Raw genomic sequence first — 24,107 nt, 5'->3', positions numbered from 1 at the left:
TGTCTCAGTTGGTTGGGCGACTGCCTTCGGCTCAGGTCATGATCCTGGAGTCCTGGGATCAAGTCCCACATCGGGCTCCCTGCTCGGCAGGGAGTCTGCTTCTCCCTCTGACCCTCCCCCGTCTCATGCTCTATCTCATTCTCTCTCTCAAATAAATAAATAAATAATCTAAAAAAAAAAAAAAAAAAAAAAAGATTGCTGTGTTCTCAGGCATCTGGCTTCCTCTAAAAGTGACTCTCTTTTTCAGGATTCAAAATCATGTAGAATAGAGCCTGATAAGTCTGAATTGGAAAACTCCGGATTTGACGGAATGAGCGAAGAAGAGCTTCTAGCAGCTGTTTTAGAGATGAGTAAGAGAGAAGCTTCACCAACTCTGAGTCATGAAGATGATGATAAACCAACCAGCAGCCCAGATACCGGATTTGCAGAAGATGATATTCAAGAAATGCCTGAAAATCAAGACACTGTGGAGACTGAGAAACCCAAAACAGTCACAGAGACTGGTAGGTTTAATGAAAATAAACATCTGTTAAGGCACAACTATGTTCTAAAGCCTTATAGGGACAAGTGGCTTGTAAATAATGGGAGGTGAAATGGATCTGTGTAATAGGGCTAATCATATTTTCATGCTTTTTAAAAAAAAAAAAAATTAAAAAAATGAGGAGTTACTGGGGCGCCTGGGTGGCTCAGATGGTTAAGCGTCTGCCTTCAGCTCAGGTCATGATCCCAGGGTCCTGGGATCGAGTCCCACATCAGGCTCCCTGCTCCTTGGGAGCCTGCTTCTCCCTCTGCCTCTCTCTCTCTCTCTCTCTCTGTCTCTCATGAATAAATAAATAAAATCTTTAAAAAAAAAAAAAAATGAGTTACATATTGCGAGTAGTATCCAGAGACTGGTGGTAAAGTATGCCGTATCCCTTTAAGTGTACATCAAAAGAAAAGTTAGAATTCTTTTTTTTTTTTTTTAAGGTTTTATTTATTTATTTGACAGAGAGAGATAGAGCAGGAACACGAGCAGGGGCAGTGGGAGAGGGAGAAGCAGGCTTCCCGCTGAGCAGGGAGCCCAATGCGGGGCTTGATCCCAGGACCGTGGGATCATGACCTGAGCCGAAGCAGATGCTTAACAACTGAGCCACCCAGGCACCCCAAAGGTTAGAATTCTTTTGTGCATTTAAGTAAATGTGTCATTTTTTTGGTCCCTTTTTTTTTTTTTTTTTTTTTTTACCACTGCTCTCTCAGAAATTTGTATAATTCTTTCCTCATTTTTCTGTATCTGAATTTGTACCAAGTTTTAGTGTATGAATAATTCAAGTTCTCTTTCCTTTGGATTCATCCCTTTATATTGGTAGAAAGACACCTGAACTAAGTGGTCAGGTTTTAAGCCTCTCATCTTGGCTGTACCACTGACTAGCTATGAATTTTTTTTAAAGATTTATTCATTTAGAGAGTGAAAGAGTGAGGGGAAGAGCAGAGGGGGAAGAAGAGGGACAGGCAGACTGGGTTGAGCACAGAGCCTGACATGGGGCTCGATCTCATGACCCTGAGATCACAACCTGAGCCGAAATCAAGAGTTGTACGCCTAACCAGCTGAGCCACTCAGGCACTCCATAGCTATGAATTTTCTAAATAGGCGATTTAACCTCTTTGGTACTCCATTTTCTTATCTCTGTATAGGGATATACCAGGCATACTTCAGAAGGTTGTGAGTAGAATGTTAGGTCATATAGTGTAAAGTGCTATACAGATAAAAATTTACTTTGTGGTAATTATTCATATTTTGTTATTTTTCAATCCATCAGTGGGAACAACAACAGAGCCTCCTTGCCTTGCACTGTGGGTATTTTAAGAATTTTAGGTAGAAAACTTTTACTACCTCTTCCTGTAACCAACTCTAATTTTTTTCTCCAGATATCCCTAGTATGTATATTTATCTGTGTAGCTGATGTGTTTCAGTACATCAAGCCTAGCATTTTGGAGATGAAGAGAATAATAGTAAATCACAATTATTTTCTGTATTCTGGGGGTTAAGCCTCATCAATTGTGAATTACTTTATGTGCAAGTGAAGGTAAGAATTAGTATATCCTCAGTCTGATTGGATACAAAAAGCTGATGATTTTTGGATAGGGTGCTCCTTCCCCCCCCACCCTTCTTGATGCAAGTATCCTTAGGAAATCCCTTTCTCTTATTAAACTTACAGTCACTGCCCTTAGATATCATTGGTTAATATTAGTGCTTTTGCCTTTTGCCAATAATTCCTGCTTTCAGCTCTTCCTTTCACATCTTTGCTCAATCCTACATCTCCCTAAAATTAACAAAGGAAGTTATTCTTATGTACAATTAGTTCTAGATTCTCTACATCAGTGGGGGAGAACACTGAGTTATCAAAATCATTAATAACCACAATGGTTTACAACCATATAGCAGCTTTGGGGAGAGCAAACTTATTAGTAAGTACTTTATAGCCTTTTTAAATAAAATATTCTCTAACTACTATCTTCCCCAATTGGATGCAAGCCTTTTTTGTGTTTGTTTCTTTAATGTCACTGTTCCATTCACCTTCTTACTGTAACTGAAACCCAAAGACATTGCTTGTGCTGCAACATTTCTTTTTTACAGAAAATATGGAGCAAGGACAAAAGTAGAGAGATGTGTGTAATGAATCTTCCCCCTTGTACCCATTATCAACAATAATTATCAAAAAAAGACTATCTTGTTTCATATATATCCCATCTTCCTTCTCCACCCCATCCCCTAGATTATTTAGAAGTAAATCCCAGATATTAGATAATTTCATCAGTAAAGATTTCAGTACCTTTAAAAAAAGAATTCTTTTTTAAAAAACATAGCCTCAATCCCACTATCATACTTTTAAAAATTAACAATAAAACTAAGGAATGATCAAATATGATCAGAGTCTACCATAAATCTTCTATTTTGAAAATGTTCAAATCCAGAGAGAAATTAAATAGATTCATTATTTAACAGTTTGTCACATTTGCTTTCTCCCCTCACTGTGTGTGTCTGTGTATATAGTTGTACAGCAGTTACCCAAAATTAGTATCTTAAAACATTTTAGTATCTTAAAACGCTGTGGATTGACTGGTTGTAACTAGGTTGTAACATCCAAGATGGCTCTTCTAGGCACCTTGGTGATGTTGGCTAGACAGGTCCACTGGGGTGGCTGGATGTCCTCTCCATTCTTTCCTTCCCCTCCCCGTCTCCACAATCTCAGGGCCTCTCCCTCTCCATGTGCTCTTTCCAGCAAGGTAGTCAGCTTCTTACATGACAGCTCAGGGCTCCCAGAGCACAAAAGCAGAAGAAGCTGCCAGGCCTCCTTAATGTAATGTTTAGCCTCAGAATTAGCATAGAATCAATTCCACCACATTTTGTTGCTTAAAGAGCACTCATGGTGAGAATCTACCTAGATTCACTCTGGGGGTGACTACACAAGAGTACAAATACCGACAGTAAGTAAGAATACTGCATAGTTCATTGGAGGCCATCTTCGCAGACTCCACACATGCACGCATGCACTTTTCTTTTTTACAGCAACTGTTTGAAATTGCAGGTATCATGATATTTCACCTAAAACACTTCAGCCTGAATCTCCAAATATGTGGAAATTTTCCTACATAACAGTGATCACCCCTAACAATTTTAGCAGTATTTCCATATATAATTCTAGTGTAAAGTCCTTTTTTTTTTTTTTTTTTTAAACCTAGGACCCAAAATTTACCCACTGCATTGAGTTGTTAGGTCCCTTTAGTATTTAGTGAAGGCCAGTGTTTCTTTGAAAAGCTCCCATTATGGATTGCCCTACTGTTCTTTAAGTTGTTTTCTCCCATACCCTAATACTTAAGAGCCTGGAGACGGGATAGGTTTTCTCCTTGTTACCCAGTGCCATTTCCAACCCTTTGTCTCCTTTTATCCTGCAAAAATCCCAGCTTCTTGAAGTATAAGACATCAAACTTTGCCTCCTATTATCTCTTCCTATAGCTGTCTTTTACCTTTCATTCTCTCTCATTGACATTCTTAGGGCCTTCAGCATCTTCGTAAATGATACTTTCAACAACCTGGTTTCTCAATTCCTGATCTTAATTCCAAAGATCTTTTTTCCTACCTCATCTTTTTTTTTTCCAAAGATTTTATTTATTCATTCGAGACACAGAGATAGAGAGCGAGAGCACGAGCAGGGGGAGAGGCAGATGGAGAAGCAGGCTCCCTGCTGAGCCAGGAGCCAGACGTGGGGCTCGATCCCAGGACCCTGGGATCATGACCCAAGCTGAAGGCAGATGCTTAACCATCTGAGCCACCCAGGCGCCCCCTTACCCCATCTTGATCACTGACAGAAGTCCTATCCTAGATCAGTGGTTCTCAAAGTAGGTCCCTAGATCATCAGTATCATGTGGGAACTTGCTGGAAATGCCATTTGTGGCCCCACCCCAGACTTACTGAATAAGAAACTCTGGATATAGGAGTCAGCATTCTGTTTTGACTCCAAGTGATTCTGATGCATGCTAAAGTTTGAGAACTACTTCTCTTGACTTTGTCTTCATCAGTAACTGTACCACCTTTGAAATCTTGATTTCATATATCCTTCACTCCTTCCAACTTACTTAGTGTTATATGTTCTGTTTTCAGTGATTACTTGATCTCATTAAGATTTCCAGTCCTGGGGTGCCTGGGTGGCTCAGTCAGTTGAGTGTACAACTCTTGATCTTGGCTAGGTCTTGATCTTAGTGTTGTGAGTTCAAGCCCCATGTTGGGCTCCATGCTGGGTGTGGAGCCTACTTAAAAAAAAAAAAAATTTCCAGTCCTTTGACTTCTTATTTGCTGTTCATCACCTCCCTCTTGTCATCACTTTCCCAGCCTGTAGGCCAGATCTTGGTACTCTCCTTTCCTTCCTCTCTTTTCTTTTGTTGCAGTCACCTGACACAACCCTGGCTCCCAGCTTAACTAGATTCATATTCCATACCTACACCCAAGCAGCTGAAGATTACTGGAGAAAGTCACAAATTTGTGCGGACTAGACTTCCCTCTCATTCATGACTACACTCTTAAGTGGGCACTAAATATGACTAGTCAGTTCTGTTATACTTCCTTAGTAAATTTCTTTTCTCATTCTCCATGATCTCTTCCTCAAATCTCCATTTCTCTTTCCACACACACTCTAGGTTTATAGCCAAGCTGTGTACTTTTCAAAGAAGATAGATGTAGTCAGATGAAAACTCTGCCTTCACTTTTGTTATGGAGGAAACTATTCCTGCTCTTATTTAAGGCCAGTCCCTCTATTCATATTCCGAATTTGATCCACAGTGTGTGCCTTTAAAGACATTTTCTTTTTCTTTTTCTTTTATTTTTTTTAAAGATTTTATTTATTTGACAGAGACATAGCGAGAGAGGGAACACAAGCAGCGGGAGTGGGAGAGGGAGAAGCAGGGCTCCCTCTCTCCCACTCCCCCTGCTTGTGTTCCCGCTCTCGCTCGCTCTCTCGCTTTGTCAAATAAATAAAATCTTAAAAAAAAAAACAACGTATTTGTCTTGCCATTACACTTCATCCAAGCTTCTTACCATGACCTATCTCCATTCTCCCCCTCTTTCACTCTACTTAGCCATAGTGGCTTTGTCTCTCTCTGTCCCTCAAAATATGCCAAGTTCATTCTCAGAGCCTTTGCACTTAAGTTCTTTGAGGACAAGGGCCATCTTTCTTTAATTATCACTATATCTTCACCTTCTACAACAGTGCCCAATGCATAGTAGATTCTCAGTAAATATTTGGGTCCCAACAGATTGTCTTATGAATCAACTCAGGAGGGTCAGGAAGACTGGCCAAGTAAGGTTTCACATCTCCAGACATTAGCCAGAGGGAAGAGTGTATGCAAAGGCTGAGAAAGGCTGGCAAGTTAGTGGGCAACGAAAAAAAGTTGAGAATGATCTGCATGGCTGGAGCATAGTGTTGAGGAAGAAAAGCAAAAGAGAGACATGCATTCTCTAGTTTTTACATGGCTTGAAGCCATGTTTAGAAGTTTGGACTTCTTTTTCAAAGGCATTAGGAAGTTATTGCATATTTTTAAGCAAACAAGTATTTGATAAAGATTTATATTTGTAAAAGATGATTCTGGCTGCAGTGTAGCACATAAATTACAGAGCCCAAAGTAATCCTGTGAGACCTGTTAGGAAATTACTGCAGTTGTCTAGACCAAAAGCTAATGGTGCTTTAAGCCAAGGTTTTGGCATTTGAAAGAAAAGTTGATGGATTTTAGAGATAGGAAATAATGACTTATCTGATATGAGGGGACAAGTAAAAAATGACACCAGCTTTCTGTCTTTAAAAAAATACTGTGTGTATGGTGCATTCACTGAAATAAAGACTGTAGGAAAGGAGGTTTCATTTGGGATAGGGGAAGGGTCAGATAATCTGTATTCAGTGTAAGAATGTGGAGTTTTAACACATGGTTTTCCTTCTATCCATTGTTCAGATTCCTTAAAAGTGTGTTGTTATTCCATGGTTATATTTGTTCCCATAAATCTTAAGTAATGTTTGTATCCATCTGATAATCTTGTCCTGAAGATAAATCTGTCTTGATTATCTCAAAGTAAACTTCCTTGGGGTGCTGAGTGGCTCAGTCGGTTAAGTGTCTGCCTTCAAGCTCAGGTCATGATCCTGGAGTCCCCGGATCAAGCCCCACATCGGGCTCCCTGCTCAGTGGGGAGTCTGCTTCTCCCTTTGCCCCTCCCCCCTGCTTGTGTTCTCTCACTTGTGTGCTCTCTCTCTCTTTCTCAAATAAATTCTTAAAAAAGTAAACTTTCTTGATTGGTTTTCTATCACATGGATTAATTGATAGTGTAATTTTAGGATTGTGTGGAGCACATTGATACATGGAACGCTGAAAATTATTGGTTAAGAAAAATTGTACCAGGGACGCCTGGGTGGCTCAGTTGGTTAAGCGACTGCCTTCGGCTCAGGTCATGATCCTGGAGTCCTGGGATTGAGTCCCGCATTGGGCTCCCTGCTGAGCAGGGAGTCTGCTTCTCCCTCTGACCCTCCCCTCTCTCATGTGTGCGCTCTCTCTCACTCATTCTCTCTCTCTCAAATAAAATCTTAAAAAAAAAAATTGTACCTCTGTCACTTTTTTTTAATTGAGTATATTTTGGTAATAAAAGTAGTATTTGACTTAGGCCCTAAAATAGCAGCCTTAACTCCCAAATCTTTCTTCCACTTGAAATGTTCCACATCAGCTAACTTTGAATGCCTCAGTTCCAGATTTCCAGAAATAATCTGATTGGTAGATTCAAATATCCATTCCTAGTGCAGTAATAAGCTAAGGCCAGAGGGACAGGCAAGGTCAGATAGACTTCAGAGCTGCCCCTTACAGACTATGGAAATGACTGTTTCTCCAAGAATGGAGGAAAGGAAGAAATTACTGACATCTTTTATATAATTTTTTTTTTTTAAGATTTTATTTATTTATTTGACAGAGAAAGACATAGCGAGAGAGGGAACACAAACGGGGAGTGGGAGAGGGAGAAGCAGACTCCCCGCCGAGCAGGGAGCCCGATGCGGGACTCGATCCCGGGACTCCAGGATCATGACCTGAGCCGAAGGCAGTCGCTTAACCAACTGAGCCACCCAGGCGCCCCATCTTTTATATAATTTTTAAAAATTGGGATCATATTGCTCTTGCCTTTAATATACCTGAGGGTTTTTCTCTTTTAATGAATATTCAGAGTTGGTTTTAACGGTAAATATTCACTTGGCAATTTAATACAATTAAAAAACGAACTACTTACTGACTTAGAGTCTAAAATCAAGATGCTATAAACTTCAGGGACGCCTGGGTGGCTCAGTCGATTAGGTGTCTGTCTTTGGCTCAGGTCATGATCGCAGGACCCCAGGATTGAGTCCCCTGTTGGGATCCTTGCTCAGCGGAGAGCCTACTTCTCCCTCTGCCTCTGCCTGCAGCTCCCCCTGCTTGTGATCTCTCTCTCTCTCTCTCTGACAAATAAATAAATAAAACCTTTAAAAAAAAAAAAAAAGGTGCCTGGGTGGCTCAGTCATTGAGCATCTGCCTTCGGCTCGGGTCATGATCCCAGGGTCCTAGGATCGAGCCCCACATTGGGCTGCCTGCTCCGCGGAAGCCTGCTTCTCCCTCTCCCACTCCCCGTTTGTGTTCCCTTTCTCGCTGTGTCTCTCTCTGTCAAATAAATAAAATCTTTAAACAAAAATAAAAATATGCTGTAAACTTCAGAGTTTATAGTCTGTGGTATAGAAAAGTATCATTTAAGTAGTTAAAATGCAGTAATAGGGCAAGTAAAGCGCATATACTGATTTTACTTACTTACCTTTATTTACTTATTTATTTTAGAATGCAAATGGGGGGAGAGTGGGAGAGGGAGAGAGAGAATCCTAGGCAGGCTCCCCGCCCAGTGTTGAGCCCAACATGGGGCTTAATCTCAAGACTTTGAGATCATGACCTGAGCCGAAATCAGGAGTCCGATGTTTAACTGACTGAGCCACCCAGGCACCCCGAGCATATACTGATTTTAAAGCAGTCCGTATAAAATTAATCTGTAAAGGTAATTCTTGTTGACCAATTAAATTCTTTTTATGAGAATTTCCTTGTTAAGATGAGAATTTTTGCTTTTGTAAAGTGAGAGAGAAAGAGAAAGCTCTTATCTACCCACTCTTATCTGTATTAAAATTATAATGAAATGTTGTTCTAACAGAACAAAATCTGTTTCACCAGAACAAAATCATGACCATATTGTTTATCCTAGCTAGCTGTGATCTAGAGATTGAGAAGGAACCGGAAGAAATGAAAGATTAATTTTTTTTCTTATCTCCTTGGATGAATGTTTTAAACATATATAGTCTTATGTTTGTGCAGTACATGAGGTGTTTATTATATATTTCATGTAGCTCTTTTGCTTTAGAATATGTACAAGGCTTATTTGATCATTAATGTGAAAATATACACTCATTTGACATACAGTTTAATAATGGAAAAATCTCAATATTAACATAATCATTCTAGCCTAATTCTTATTTCATTTACTCTATTCCTAGTACTTGGTCATGTGACATTATGACTGGCTGTGAATATGGCTATTCATTCTTCTCCATCCTTAACGATAATGCTTCTGATGATTGGTTAAGTTTCAGAACCATTGTGGTAGATCACTGATTCTCAGCCAAGGACAGTTTTGTGCCCCAGGGGACATTTGACAATGTCTGTCATTTTTGGTTGTCGCTGCTGGGGGAGAGGGGTGCTACTGGCATCTAGTAGATAGAGGCCAAGGATGTTGCTGAACATTCTGCAGTGTATAAGACAGCCCCCTCAAACAGCAAAAAATTATCCCACCCAGAATGTCAGTAGTGCTGAGATTGAGAAACCATGATCTAAATGTAGTAAGATGAAATTGTATGTCCCAAGCAAATTATATATGAGGCTCAGGTAAATTACTCTCTTTGAACAGTAGATGTCACTCTAATCCAGAGATTTCGGTTTATTAGAGAGGCTTTCCCAGTTATGTCCTGTTCTGCTTCCTCAGATTCTGCCGGTTTTACTGAGATAACGAAAGACTGTGATGAGAATAAAGAAAACAAAACTCCAGAAGGATCTCAAGGAGAGGTTGATTGGCTCCAGCAGTATGATATGGAGCGTGAAAGGGAAGAGCAAGAGCTTCAGCAGGCATTGGCTCAGAGCCTTCAAGAGCAAGTAAGAGATAATTATATTGCTCTTTTCTCCATACCTATCTTTCCCTGTAATAACAACAACTAACATGTACAGTTAAGCACTTACTGTGTGTCAAGCATCATTCCAGGTAATTTACATACAGTAAACCATTGATACATCAAAACAAACTTAGTTTGGAGCTTTGCCTTGGGTTTGAAACAGTGATAGTTTTTTTTTGTTTGGGATTGTTTTTTTTTTTTCAAATCTAGATACAACAAAATGTATTGTTGATTACCTCCCATTACTATAATTCATTGCATGCTAAAGAAAGGTGGGTTATTAGAGATCATCCCCAGTCCAAGTTTGTTTTGCAAGTTATAGAAACAGTCAGCATACCACCATGATTTTATCACTAATATTTTAAGGCATTGTATTTGTTCTGGTCACTTTCTCACAATATGAATCCTTTCCTATGAATTATTTGAACATAAAATCCTCAGGAATATTACCTGAATAGTATTTGAAATTTCAGATTTCAGCCATTGACTAACATTTATCTGCTTCTGCTCTTTTCTTATATAGTAATCTATTTTTTTAAGATTTTATTTTTAAGTAGTCTCTACACCCAACATGGGGCTCAAACTCACAACCCCGAGATCAAGAGTCTCATGCTCCACCAACTGAGCCAGCCATGCGCCCCATATAATAATCTGTTCTTAAATTTTTAGTTCTTCATGCTTATATTTGCCAGAGCTGGTTGATTGCACCATTGCCGTTACCTGAGGTATCTGACTAAAAGGTGATGTCTTCACGGTTGTCTAATCCAATGCAATCCGAGTCATGCTAATAATAAAAATTTACTAAAACTCCCTAGAATAAACACACAGTTTTTGTGTTTACAAATAATCAAATTAAGAAATCTATTTTTGTCTTGGGGATCCTGGCTGGCTCAGTTGGTGGAACATGCAACTCTTGATCTCAGAGTTGTGAGTTCGAGCCCCATGTTGGGTGTGAAGATTATTTAAAAATAAAATCTTAAAAAAAAAAAATCTAATTTGTCTAGAACAGTGGGGTTCAACCTTAACTACACATTAATATCATCTGAGGAGCTTTAAAAAATAATGATGCTTGGGTTGTTCTTCCCCTCAGGAATTCTGATAGAATTGATTCTAGGGTATGGTCTGGGCATCTAGATTTCTTTCCTTTTTTCTTTCTGTCTCTTTCTCGCTCCTCCCCTCCCTTCCTTCTTCCTTCCTCCCTCCCTCTCTCCCTCTCTTCTCTCCCTCCTTGCTTGCTTCCTTTATTTTTAAAACTTCCCACAGTTATTCTAGTGTTCAGTCAAAGTTGAGAACTGCTTTAAAATGATTTCAGAACCAGCTGTTCTGTATCCTTTTATTTACAAGAAGTACCTCCCTAGCCTCCTGGCCATCAAGATGCATTCATGTCACCCATTTTACAAATAATGGATAGTAATCATTTGTTTTAGAAAATTTATTCTTAATCTAAAAGACCAAGGTCTGATTTCTTAACAATAGTTCCTTATAGTGAAGAAAAAGAAAAAATTCAGTACCCCTCTTTTTCATATACAAAAGATGTGTATATGCTATTTCTTGTCAGTTGACCCAGTTAAAACTACCTTATAAACCTATTTTCACATCTGAGAAATATAAGATGAGGTTTCATTAGTTTGGTATACCTGCATCATTCTATTAATAGCTAAAAGACTCTTTTACCATCTGGGTTTCCTCATAGACTTTATAGCTGGGATAAGCTTAAGTAATCATATTTCCTCTTAGAGAATATGTTTCTTTCTTGAATACAATATTATTGCTCCCAGGATTTAAAGGCAGAATAGCTCATTCTGAGCTTCTTATATACTTTAGTGACCTTTAAAACAAGTCTAGACTTGAGAAAAGTATAAACAGTTCTGCTTAAATTACATTTTTTCTTCATTTATGCATGAAGTTTGTAAATTGTATTTTCTCTGCAGACGAGAGGGAAAATTTTTTTACAGTCAACATTTCTATATTTTTACAATTAATCATCCAGTTGAGACATGTTCAAAGGTACTTGTTTTGTAAGAGAACCTCAGATGTATTAGAGAAATAACAGTCAACAGTCAACGAATTCATTTCGTATTCACCATGTATCTAGTGTGTGTCTTGGGTTTTTTTGTTGTGTTTTTTAGCAAGAACAAAATAGAAGTGTTTGAATAATGATCTTATGGAAAGAATTGTTTATCTTGCTGTCACCGACTTAGGGTCGGCGATATGCTAGAGCCAGCTCACCGTCAGCTCAGGTGTATGTACCTCTTCCCAGCTCTGCACTCAGCATCACGTTGGTAGCTTAAAATTGGCCATGGTAGGAGTGTTTATACCATGAAAATTGGCAAAGGCTGTAAATTAGAGGAAAGAAAACAGAGAAGTTTGCTAAGCAGATTCTGCTATGTGCCAGGTATTTCATACATAGAAGGAAAAGGGAATTAAATCATAATGTCACAGTGAATGGCTTTTGGTTAGCAAGGTAAGTGTCACTGACTAGAGGAGATAGCTTGTAAGCCTTTTTAACCCCCAACGTTGTGTTTTAGAGGGCAGCATTGAAAAAAGCAAAGAATTTCTCCACATCCCTCAAAAGATCATATTCCAAACATTCATAAGATTATGGAAAACATTATTAGCAAATACTTCCAGAGCAGCTGATTTTGTACTCCTTAAATAAGTTTATTCAGTACCTTTTTAAATACCTTAGTTGTGTTCTTATCTCTTCAGGAAGCTTGGGAACAGAAAGAAGATGATGACCTCAAAAGAGCAACAGAGTTAAGTCTTCAAGGTGTGGAGATTATTTTAATTACATTGTTTTAATGGAGAAATGTATCACACACAGAAAAGCATGTGAAGTATCATTTTTAATGATTTAATTTTTTAAAGTTTTTTGGAGAGGGGGGTCATAGAAGCAATATCATCTCAAATATCTGAGGTTATTAAATATAGTTCATTTGTTTGCTTATTTGAAGTTTTCTTCTCCCTGACTACAGATTGTTTCCTCCAGCTGCTCTGTCCTGTCTTGTTATTATGCTTTTTATATATATTTTTAAAGATTTTATTTATTCAGGGGCGCCTGGGTGGCTCAGTCGTTAAGCGTCTGCCTTTGGCTCAGGTCATGATCCCAGGGCCCTGGGATCAAGCCCCGCATCCGGCTCCCTGCTCGGCGGGAAGCCTGCTTCTCCCTCTCCGACTCCCCCTATTTGTGTTCCCTCTCTTGCTGTGTCTCTCTCTCTCTCTGTCAAATAAATAAATAAATAAATCTTAAAAAAAAAGATTTTATTTATTCATTTGAGACAGAGAGATAGAGCATGAGCAGGGGGAGAGGCAGAGGGAGAGGGAGAAGTAGACTCCCCCCGCTGAGCAGGGAGCTCAACATGGGGCTTGATCCCAGGACCCTGGGTATCATTATTTGAGCCGACGGCAGACACTTAGCCATCTGAGCCACCCAGGCACTCCATGCTCTTTATATTTGTTATTAGAGACTTTCCTCAGATACCTAGTAATCCTTGGCTGTGGTTCATGATTAAGAAAAGGAGACTAAAGGTTGATTGGAAGCCCTGAGCACATGAATAGCTAGGGCTTGTCAACTGTGAGTTTTATAGGGTGGGACTGTTTTGGGGATGATGTTAATGTTATTTAGGCCTTTCTCTTGGGCTGGTCAGATTCCTAAAAAAGAGTTTTCTAATCTCTTGCCTTTGCCTAAAGGTAAAAGATGTGGCTGCCAAAGTTCTGGGAGCCACGTATAGGAATAGGGCTGGGAGTTATATTCATGCTTCACTATGCAAACTGTGGCCTACTCCTCTGTTTTCAGTATGTGCCTGGCATCCCCCAGTCCGGAGACTGTTTAACCCTCTCCAGAGGATAAAACTCCAGACTTCTGTCATTGCTCAGCAGCATGAAGTGGGGAGAAAGGGGATCCTGGGAGTCTGTTTCTCAAATACTTTTCTGTTCTTTTTTTTTTTTTTTAAGATTTTATTTATTTATTTGACAGAGAGAGTTAGCGAGAGCGGGAACACAAGCAGGGGGAGTAGGAGAGGGGGAAGCAGGCCTCCCACAGAGCAAGGAGCCAGACACGGGTCTCGATCCCAGGACCCTGGGATCATGACCTGAGCCGAAGGCAGACGCTTAACGACTGAGCCACCCAGGCGCCCCTTCTCAAATACTTTTCATCAAATCCTTATTTTTATCTCCTCCTTAGCCTCCAGTTTCAAGGGTACCTGGTACTTCAAAGTTGTATGTCTTTTGAACAAGATTCTGTGATGTAAATTGAATTGGTTCTCAACTTTTCCATTACTGGCTTAGGCTTTGGCTTTGGCTTTCCTTGGTCTGCTAAGTCAGTCACCATCTACTTTCCAGCTTCCAGAGTTCTGATGTTACAGTCTCTTTTTCCGTTCTTCCCACTCTGCGGTGTTCATGTCTTATAAATAACTCTATACTGTGATTTGAGTGGAATTAATTATATTTTAAAGCAAAGAGACACTTAAGTACAAATGATTCTGGGATTCTTTGTTTTAAGATTTTATTTATTAGAACATGAGCAGGAAGGGGGGCAGAGGGATTAAGCAGACTCCCCACCGAGCAAGAAGCCCAAAGTGGGACTTGTTCCCAGGACTGTGAGATCATGACCTGAGCTGAAGTCAACCTCTTAACTGACTGAGCCACCCAGCATCCCCCCCATCCCGCCCCCAGGATTCTTTATTTCAAGTCATTAGTAAAGATGGATTCTGCCAGTGGAAACACTTTATTAAAGAAAAAAGCAATCTTGGATTTAGTTGTTAGTGTAGTGTATTTTAGTGAAACTTAAGTTAAAGATTAAATTTCCAGGGGTGCCTGGGTTGCTCAGTCAGTTGAGTGTCTGCCTTCCACTGGGGCCTTGATCCCAGGGTCTTAGGATCCGAGCCCCGCGTCACAGGGAGCCTGCTCCTCCCTCCCCCTGCTTGTGCTCTCTTTCTCTCTACCCCCCCCCCAAATAAATAAATAAAATCTTTTTTAAAAAGGTTAAATTTCCATTATATTTGTTAAATTTCAAGAGATGTAATATTGAAGAACATGAAAGGATGCTAATTTTTTTATGGTCGCTTTTCTGTGAGATCATTTGTATTTGCCAGGAGCACCTACAATATACACCAAATAGTTGAAATCTAACATACAGTTTATATAATGTGAAATTGGGTTATCTGTAAAATCATAATCTTTTTTTCAGTTTTATTCCTTTCTTAGCATTATATCCCTTTCATATAAATATATTTAAGAGAAAAAGGACATTTCTTTTATAGATACCTGGTACCTGAATTGTTATTCCCCAGAGTGGGCTGGATAAAATAAAACCCTAATAATGTTTTAGGTTTCCTTAGGATGATAAAATATGTACCCCAAGCTGTTTTTTTTATCTTTCTAATCATATCACTTTGTGTCTATTCTAAGAACGTTTACAACACTTTATATTCTGCAGAGTTTAACAACTCTTTTCTGGATTCGTTGGGTTCCGATGAGGACTCTGGCAATGAGGATGTTTTAGACATGGAGTACACAGAAGCGGAGGCGGAGGAACTAAAAAGAAATGCAGAGGTAGGCTGCTTACTCCCTAAGTAGGACTGCTCAGGCTGCTGGCATCAGTCTTCATGCTGTTTCTCTTCCAAGGCCCCACTGTCAGTATCCCCTGTGGCAGAGCATCCCCATCAATGCTCTTCACTTTCTCTTGTCCTTTGCTCATTTCTTCTTTTTTTTTTCCCTTAAGATTTTATTTATTTATGGGGCGCCTGGGTGGCTCAGTCGTTAAGTGTCTGCCTTCGGCTCAGGTCATGATCCCAGGGTCCTGGATTCGAGCCCCACATCGGGCTCCCTGCTCCGTAGGGAGCCTGCTTCTCCTTCTCCCACTCCCCCTGCTTGTGTTCCCTCTCTAGCTGTGTTTCTCTGTGTCAAATAAATAAATAAAACCTTAAAAGAAAGGATTTTATTTATTTATTTTAGAGAGAGAAAGAGCCTGTGAGTGAGGGGAGGGGGAGAGGGAGAGAGAATCCCAAGCAGATTCCTTGCTGTATCCAGAGCCTGACGCAGGGCTTGATCCCAGGACCCTGAGATCATGACCTGAGCCAAAACCAAGAATTGGACACAACCGACTGAGCCACCCAGGCACCCTGCTCCTCATTTCTTATTTACAAGATTCAAAATAAAATGAAACAAAATTAGAAAGATATCCTGACTCCCTCTTGCGCATGTTAGGTAGTAATTAGGTAGTAACTGAGTAACATGACTCCCAATGTCATATATTAATTCACCTGTAGTTTTGCCAAAACTATATTGTCTTTAAAGTGAAATGACAAAACTAGTTGGTTGTTACTCAGTAAAAACTACTAGATTAATGACATTAAACTAGAACACATTGTAACCTTTTTTTGCCCTTCTTAATTGCTTTTTTTTTTCCATTTTCCAATTTTTTTGTTATTTTAATTACCTAGAACTCCACTGTCCTAACACAACTACTGTTAGCATTTTTATTTTTTTTATTTATTTTTTTTTTGTTCTTTTTTTCTTTTTAAAGATTTTATTTATTTATTTGAGACAGAGAGAATGAGATACAGAGAGCATGAGAGGGAGGAGGGTCAGAGGGAGAAGCAGACTCCCCGCCGAGCAGGGAGCCCGATGCGGGACTCGATCCCGGGACTCCAGGACCATGACCTGAGCCGAAGGCAGTCGCCCAACCAACTGAGCCACCCAGGCGCCCTACTGTTAGCATTTTTACATATTATTTTGTCAGCCCTACCTCCAAGTGTGCTTTTAAAACGTCATAAGTACAGTTTTTATTCTGCTTACTTGTTAAAGATTATTTATAAGCATTTTATTTTTAATGGCTGTATGTACTATATTGCCTCAAATCAGCATACTGTTTATTTAATTTTTAACCATGAGTATTTATGTTTCTGTTGTTCCACTGTAATAAAGAATACATTGGGAGGCGCTTGGCTGGCTCAGTTGGTAGAGTGTGCAACTTTTTTTTTTTTTTAATATTTTATTTATTTATTTGACAGAGACAGTGAGAGAGGGAACACAAGCAGGGGGAGTGGGAGAGGAGAAGCAGGCTTCCCGCTGAGCAGGGAGCCCAGTGTGGGGCTCCATCTCAGGACCCTGGGATCATGACCTGAGCTGAAGGCAGACACTGAACGACTGAGCCACCCAGGCGCCCCAAGAGTGTGCAACTTTTGATCTCAGGGTTGTAGGTTCGAGCCGCACATTAGGTGTAGAGATTACTTTAAAAAATATATATGTTTAGGGCGCCTGGGTGGCTCAGTTGGTTAAGCGACTGCCTTCGGCTCAGGTCATGATCCTGGAGTCCCGGGATCGAGTCCCACGTCGGGCTCCCTGCTCATCAGGGAGTTTGCCTCTCTCTCTGACCCTCCCCCCTCTCATGCTCTCTCTCTCTATCTCATTTTCTCTCTCAAATAAATAAATAAAATCTTTAAAAAAAAAATATATATATATACATGTTTAAAAAATACATTGAGGAACTGTGGATGATTGTAATATTTTCTGTGTTTAGGGTTTTTTTTCTTTCAGTAAATTCCCAGAAGTAAATTACTGCTTCAAAGTTGAGAAACATTTTAATGGTTTCTGGTTTACATATACCTATATTCCTTCCCAAAATGTGTATCTTAGAGTGCTGCCTGCAGTGCATGAATGTCACTTTCCAGGTTTTTACAATTTTTCTACTAACAGTATTTTTTTTTTAAAGATTTTATTTATTTATTAGAGAGAGAATGAGAGAGAGAGAGAGCATGGGGGGGGAGGGTCAGAGGGAGAAGCAGACTCCTCACTGAGCAGGGAGCCCGACCTGGGACTCGATCCCGGGACTCCAGGATCATGACCTGAGCCGAAGGCATTCGCTTAACCAACTGAGCCACCCAGGCGCCCTACTAACAGTATTTTAATAGCATTTTAAAAAGTATTTAAAACATAAAAGTTTATCCATAATCCCTACAGTACCACCGCAGCTGTTTTCATTTTGTTCGTTTTGTTTTCCAGTACTTAATCATTAACATACCTGTTTTTATAGAGCTGTAATTATTGTGTGCATTCATGTGGATTTGAAAAACAAGTTTACATGTTGCTGACCCACTGAATAATATTGCATTGAGTTGGTATACTACTAATCATTCAACTATTATTAGGCCTATTGTTCCAACTTTCCATTATTATAGATAATGCTACAGTGAATAATTTTATACATGTACTCTTTTCTCCTTTTGAATGATTTTCCTAGGATAAATTCTTAGTTGGGAGTAGAATTCTTGGGTCAAAAGGTATGAACAATACAACCACTGGATTTTTTTTTTATTGAGTTTGACTATACACACACTGAAACTCAGCCATGTTAGCTTTGATAATAAATTTAAATTTAGTGTTTTGCTTTTATTCAAATGAAGAGTTAAAAGTCATGCCCACTTCTGTTTTCCAGACAGGAAATCTTCCTCATTCTTATCGGCTCATTAGTGTTGTCAGTCACATTGGTAGCACCTCTTCTTCAGGTAAATGGACATTATGATTTCAGCATTTTACAAATGAAGTAGCCAACATTTACTGCCTATTAGTTTGCTCTGTGCCTAGCTTCATGAGCTATAGGTTGAATGCATTAAGAAAAAGTTTTAAATCTTTCCTTTGATCACACTAACTGTGAATTGTGTTAAAGGTGCAACTTTTTTATTTATTTATAGATGACCCAAATTCCCCTATATATGTGTATGTAAAAAAAATATAGATATAGATTTATCCAAAAAGTTGTCCTGGTGTATATATTTCTCCCTTAGATTCCTGTACATGTTTTCTGAATGGTTTTTAGAAACATTGTTGGGGATAGGGTGGATGGGGTGGCTGTTTCTCTCTCTCCAAAACTTCCTATACCTGAGAAAAATGTGCTGTGTTTTAAAAACTACAATTTTAAGATTTTATTTATTTTAGGTCATTACATTAGTGATGTGTACGACATTAAGAAGCAGGCATGGTTTACTTACAATGATCTCGAGGTATCTAAAATCCAGGAGGCTTCTGTGCAGAGTGATCGGGACCGGAGTGGTTATATCTTCTTTTATATGCACAAGTAAGAAACTGCCAGGTCTGGAGCTGTGGGCTAAACATCTCCCAAACTCTTTTTTTTTTTCCTGTAAGGACAAATTGTCCCCATCACTTATTGGTTGACAATGTTTTATTTTTGTTACCTTTGCTTAGGGCTTATATCTTGATATCTTAACTCCATGTTAATGACTTATCTCACGGTAGTATCGAGGTGTGGAACTTAAGACTGTTAGATGACAAAGCTGTCCTATCTTAAACCTTTTTGGTCTTCCAGGTGTATCAGCTAGAAGATCTGAGTTACATGGATGGATGGGAACCACATGGCATTGTTATCAGGGGTAGCCAGTGCCATTGTCCCCCCAGTGTTCTCAGAAATCTGCACTTGGGGTTAAGATAGTGGTCAAATCAATGAGCTGCTTGTTTAATAAAATTTAGGCACTAAATGGGATTGTGCAGGCTTTATCAGTATCTTCTATCTGTCCTTTGGCTTTGCTCACTGAATTTCCTGTTTTATTTCTTGTTTGTTTTATTTTAAGGGAGATCTTTGATGAGCTGCTGGAAACGGAAAAGAATTCTCAGGCACTTAGCATGGAAGTGGGGAAGACCACTCGTCAGGCCTTGTGAGGAACAAACTCCTGGGTTGGCAGTGTGCACTGCTTATTCCCTCCTACTGCTGCCCACCTCACCTTTCCTCTGCCCAAGGAGAATTTGGAATTCTACTTGATGCGGGAGCAACAAACAGCTCAGGGCCAAACCAAAAGACGAAAATTGCAATTATGTGGAACGCTCCATGCTAATTGTTTTATGGAAACTTTGGTCTCACATCTGTAGCTGATTATCCTCTTTTTCTCCTACAAGAGTGGCACTTCCTTTTGTCTTAGGAATACATGTTGTAAATAATATATATATGTACATACACACACACACGTATGTGGAATGAATGGAGCCTTAAAGAGTTAGGATGAGCCACCATAGTATTCCTGTTCAAAATTAATAGCACAGCAGTTTGGAGAAGAAATGAAGGTGTCAAAGAGTCCATTCACCTGAGAGATGTGTAAAGATGTACATATTGGTTGGCATTTAGTTTTTCTGTTCCTTGAGTAGTTTCACTCAAGTGTATAATCTTTCACATGTGTTTCTTATTAGTAAAGTTCACTGGAAAGCCAGCTCTCCATGTTACACTAATGACAGTTTGTCCTCCTTGCAAGGGAGAGGCATTTCTGCCACCTGACGTGAGGAGCTTTTTTTTTTTTTTTTAATTACTTCATGGATTTGTAATGCTTTTGCTGTTTACATGCAGTCCCAAGAAATGGATTGTTGGTGCTTTGGAATGGGTTATGGTCCCCCGTTTGGTATTCATTGTACACTTTGTATTTTCTTTAAAAGAGATTCTTCACACAGTATATTCATCTATATTATTATGGTAGTGAAGATAGAATCTTTTCTTTTTCTTCTGTATCATTCTTCCATGGAGCAAGCATTACCCTAATAGATTGCAACCAAAATTTTAAGAGGTAGGAAAATAATATCCCAATTGGGATTCCCCAGCAAGGACACCTGGGGATAAGGAAGAATGCTAGCATCTGTCTGTCATACATGGAGAGGTCAGGATGAGGATTCTCGTGTTAAAGCTAAAAACTCTGGACCACTAGAAGCCCTATTGCAAGTGGGAAATTAAGTACATGAGCTTAGGATGAAGCTTGAGCATTTAATCATTTGTTGTCTGTCTTTGCCCTTAAAACAGGGTGAGAATTAGAATGAGATTGGTTTAGGTAATCCCAAGAACTAACAAGTAACAAAGGTGCATAATATATTTTATCTTTTTAGGTGCTTTGAGTTGAGGCTAAATGGGAATGCAACATTAAGTGCCACATTAGTCACTCAGCTGGCGTAACCAGCTTGGATATTAAGCAGCCTGTGAAACCATATAAAGAATGAGTTTGAGAGGAGAATTCTATCCACAGAATAACTTTGTAAGCCCAGGAATCATTAGGTTCACACAGTTAACTGTAGTAAAATGAAACTTTCAATATTTTCTTTCATGTTTTACTTCCTTTTATTATCAGGAAGGAGGGAATTCTTGTTTCACTTCTGAGGTAGGGACAAAACCACATCAGTTTTTCAAGGGGAGGAAACATGTTAAAGTCCATTATCACAGAAGGTGCAACATCTTTTCTAGAACATTGCCTTAAGAGAGCACCAGGCCCCACACTTGGACGTGTTCTGACGTAGTAACTTGTTCTAAAATTCTCAGTTTTTAAATTGTAAATGGCCCCAGCGCGTTGGTTAACTACAGATGAAAAGTTCTGCCTCCTACCATTTACCTATGCACTACCACAGTGAACATTCCAAAATGGTATGCCGGTCAGTTGTGCGTGAATAGTATAGAGCAGAGGAAAAGAACTTTTAAAACTGTAGCTTTTGCTGGAAAATAACTGGTTTTTTCCAAAATGAGTGAAGTGGTGATCAAATTCTGTAGCTAGTTAGGACTTCTCTTCCGCGTGTTTGCATTTGAGAGCTTCGAGAGGTGCTGTTTAAAACGACTGGAAATGTATTGAAGTGAGGGATACATTAGGGCATTAAAAAAAATAGAAATGATGCCATAGGCCTGATTGCCCATGAAGTGCCCTCATTTGACTTGCTTTTTGTAGCCTGTGTGTTTGTGTGTGGGTGTGTGGTTTAGAAGTACACGTGGCTTAGAAACCTGTTTTGATTGGATCTTCCTTTCTTGGGCTGGACTTGCTAATTGAAAATAGGTTACTGAGGTAGATGAATTATCTTACTGCTGATATGCTTGCAACTTTGGGACTTGAATTTTCCTTGGTAGCTGTGCATTTTTGTGGCCTTGTCAGCCTTCCTCCCTCCCTGTGCTCCTTATCCCCCCTTTCACTACACTTCTCATTTGGGTTCATGACTACAGATGGAAATTTTAGCTTTGAAGGGGTTTATTGGGTTTTTTTGAGCTGGGTGTATATATTTAAAAATTATAAGTAGATAATATATATATATATATATATATTTTTTTTTTTTTTTTTTTTTTTTGCACAGTATGATCAGTTTGCTCAGAATTGGGGGGGATGGGGCATTTGGTGTGTTGGGGCCAGGAAGGGACAAGTCAGATGGGGACAGAGTGCTTCAGCCCCAGGCAGCCTACACAGTCACCTTTCTACTGATAATACCAAATGTGGTTACATCACTTTAAATGACATTGAATTGGTACTTGACAGCACTTCGTTCTGCAGACAGCTGATCTTAATTGAAATTTTTTGGAAGGGAAAACTAAAATTCAAACTTACTGATTCTTACCACCTAGTATTATGGAGAATTGGAAGTTGCATATAGCCAGATAGCTGCTGCCCCTTTAGTAGCCATGACTCTAATTTAGGCCTATGAGATAGACTCTGTTTTGCGGGGAATGTATTTATAGTGTGTGCACACTCATGCGTTTTGTGTCAGCAGGATAGAATAAAAGCAGCAAGTCCATGAATTGTTCTTCTATTTACATTTTGATTCCAAAAGCTATTTGTTTACTTGCCATGGTCTCTTAATTTCGGGCCTAACTTAATGGCTCAGTAACAGATGTAACAAATGTAAATGTGTTTACATTTTTAAAAGTATACAGAGATACTTACAAATCAGCTGATTAACTCTGGGAGGCAAATAGTAGACTATACATTTCTTTACTTCTCTTCTTGTTCAAGTGTAGAATTTTTCCAAAAAAGAAACTTTAAGAATTAAAACCTCAGCAAGTGAATTCATGAATTTACTTATTTTTCCATACTGCAGTTACCATTATGTTACTATATAAACAAAGCTCTACATGTGTACAGCTACGAATATAGTTGTATAATGGAAATTATTTGGAAACATCTAAATTGAAGAGATTTTTTACAGTGTCTATATAGTTGAGTGTTATGAGTATAGAGAGAGCATGGGGGTGAGGTTTGGAACCATACAGAAAAAAAGTAGTTTGTAAACTCATTCGTGATCTGAAAAGAGTTTATACTAAAACAAATAAAAATATTACTCTTCTTTCTTTGTCCTCTGAAATGAGTGCAGTGGATGCACTTAGTCATCCAAACTTTTTTTTTTTTTTTTTTAGTTCTTTGCTTTAATTGGCACCCCCTACCCTGCGCCCCCATAGGCGGTCTTTTGTTTTAAATCAGGGAAACAGAGCTAGATCTCCCAAGTACATTTGGATCTTGTATATATATGTATGGAGATTTTTAGAAACACCAACAACCCAGTACCAGATGCAAGTCCCATGAGTGTCCCCAAAAAACAGGCGTGTCCTTTTCCTTCTCCCCATCTTGCTTTACCACTGAGTAATGTCTTTAAGTGTGTACAAAAACTAATGGGTTTCTGCCATCTGATGTCTTTTGAATGCAGTACTTCAAAATTCTAATTTTGTCTCTATTGGTAGGTCTTAATAACATCTGAAAAACATAGATATTTTATTGGAAAACTACGGTTCGGTAGACCTTGAGAGTTTTGTGACGTTCTTCAGCTGTGCGTCACCACAGTCACTGGCTCCTTTATGGCATGCTTTGATTACTAGACTTCAGGCAGTCTTTTCCGTATCATACACAGCAAATTTTTCTTTCCATGTGTGCTATATGTCTGAGGTTTTGAAGTTTTTAATAAAAAGTGTGCCAGTGTAAGTATAAGCAGTTGATTTTAGTAACATTGGACTTTTCTAAAGTACATTAAGAGGTTCAAAGTATAGGCATGTTCGCTGGTGAAACCATAGAGGGGATGAGGTTCTGGATCAAGACCCAAGTTTGGTAGGTCAAATGCCAAAACGAGCAATCAGCTGACCTGGCCTGTTTCAAGAACAGAGGGGATGCGGGGAGTGAGACCACACACCTCTCGTCCCCAGGTTTCCCTCCCTCTCTGAGCTGGTCTTTGCATCCCAATTCCTCTGGCCTGTTGTCAGTGTGGTTTACTTATGCTGTGGAGAGGAAAACAGAAGGAAGGGTCCTACACTTTGCCTAATTGAGCCACTACCAGATTTGCTGGCAGCTTTGGCCACATTATTTGTGAGGTGATTTTCTTTCTTTGTGTTCAGAGTGACTTGATTCTGATTCTTTATGTTGTTTCGTATGGAGCGGCACTTTATCTGTGTTTTAGCAGAACTGTTCCTCTATCCTTTACGGTTTTTCCTTGTTTTTGTTTCCTTTTTAAATTATGCATAGAGTTTTTTGTGTGTGTGAAATTAAAGCCTTTATTAACCTTGCGATGGTTTGACTGTTATTTCTGGAAAGGACTTATCCTTACAGACACTTAACAACCATTTGTTGAGGTTGTGAAATCACTTTCGGT

At 39.2% G+C, this 24,107-nt stretch overlaps 1 protein-coding gene across 1 annotated transcript in view; it reads left to right on the top strand.

Annotated features, from left to right (window-relative positions):
- Window positions 1–20,498, top strand: part of USP37 (ubiquitin specific peptidase 37) — a 73,497-nt gene extending 52,999 nt beyond the window's left edge. The window contains exons 17-23 of the mRNA XM_044913404.1: window positions 248–503; window positions 9,551–9,717; window positions 12,444–12,504; window positions 15,172–15,287; window positions 18,172–18,241; window positions 18,672–18,810; window positions 19,322–20,498. Coding sequence (XP_044769339.1) covers window positions 248–503; window positions 9,551–9,717; window positions 12,444–12,504; window positions 15,172–15,287; window positions 18,172–18,241; window positions 18,672–18,810; window positions 19,322–19,409 — 897 coding nt within the window. The 3' untranslated portion in view covers window positions 19,410–20,498. The remainder of the gene's footprint in view (window positions 1–247; window positions 504–9,550; window positions 9,718–12,443; window positions 12,505–15,171; window positions 15,288–18,171; window positions 18,242–18,671; window positions 18,811–19,321) is intronic.
- Window positions 20,499–24,107: the final 3,609 nt, after the last annotated feature.

This window comes from Neomonachus schauinslandi, chromosome 3, assembly GCF_002201575.2.
Source record: "Neomonachus schauinslandi chromosome 3, ASM220157v2, whole genome shotgun sequence".
In the NCBI taxonomy this organism is placed as follows: domain Eukaryota; kingdom Metazoa; phylum Chordata; class Mammalia; order Carnivora; family Phocidae; genus Neomonachus; species Neomonachus schauinslandi.
This window is presented reverse-complemented; position numbering and strand designations above follow the sequence as displayed.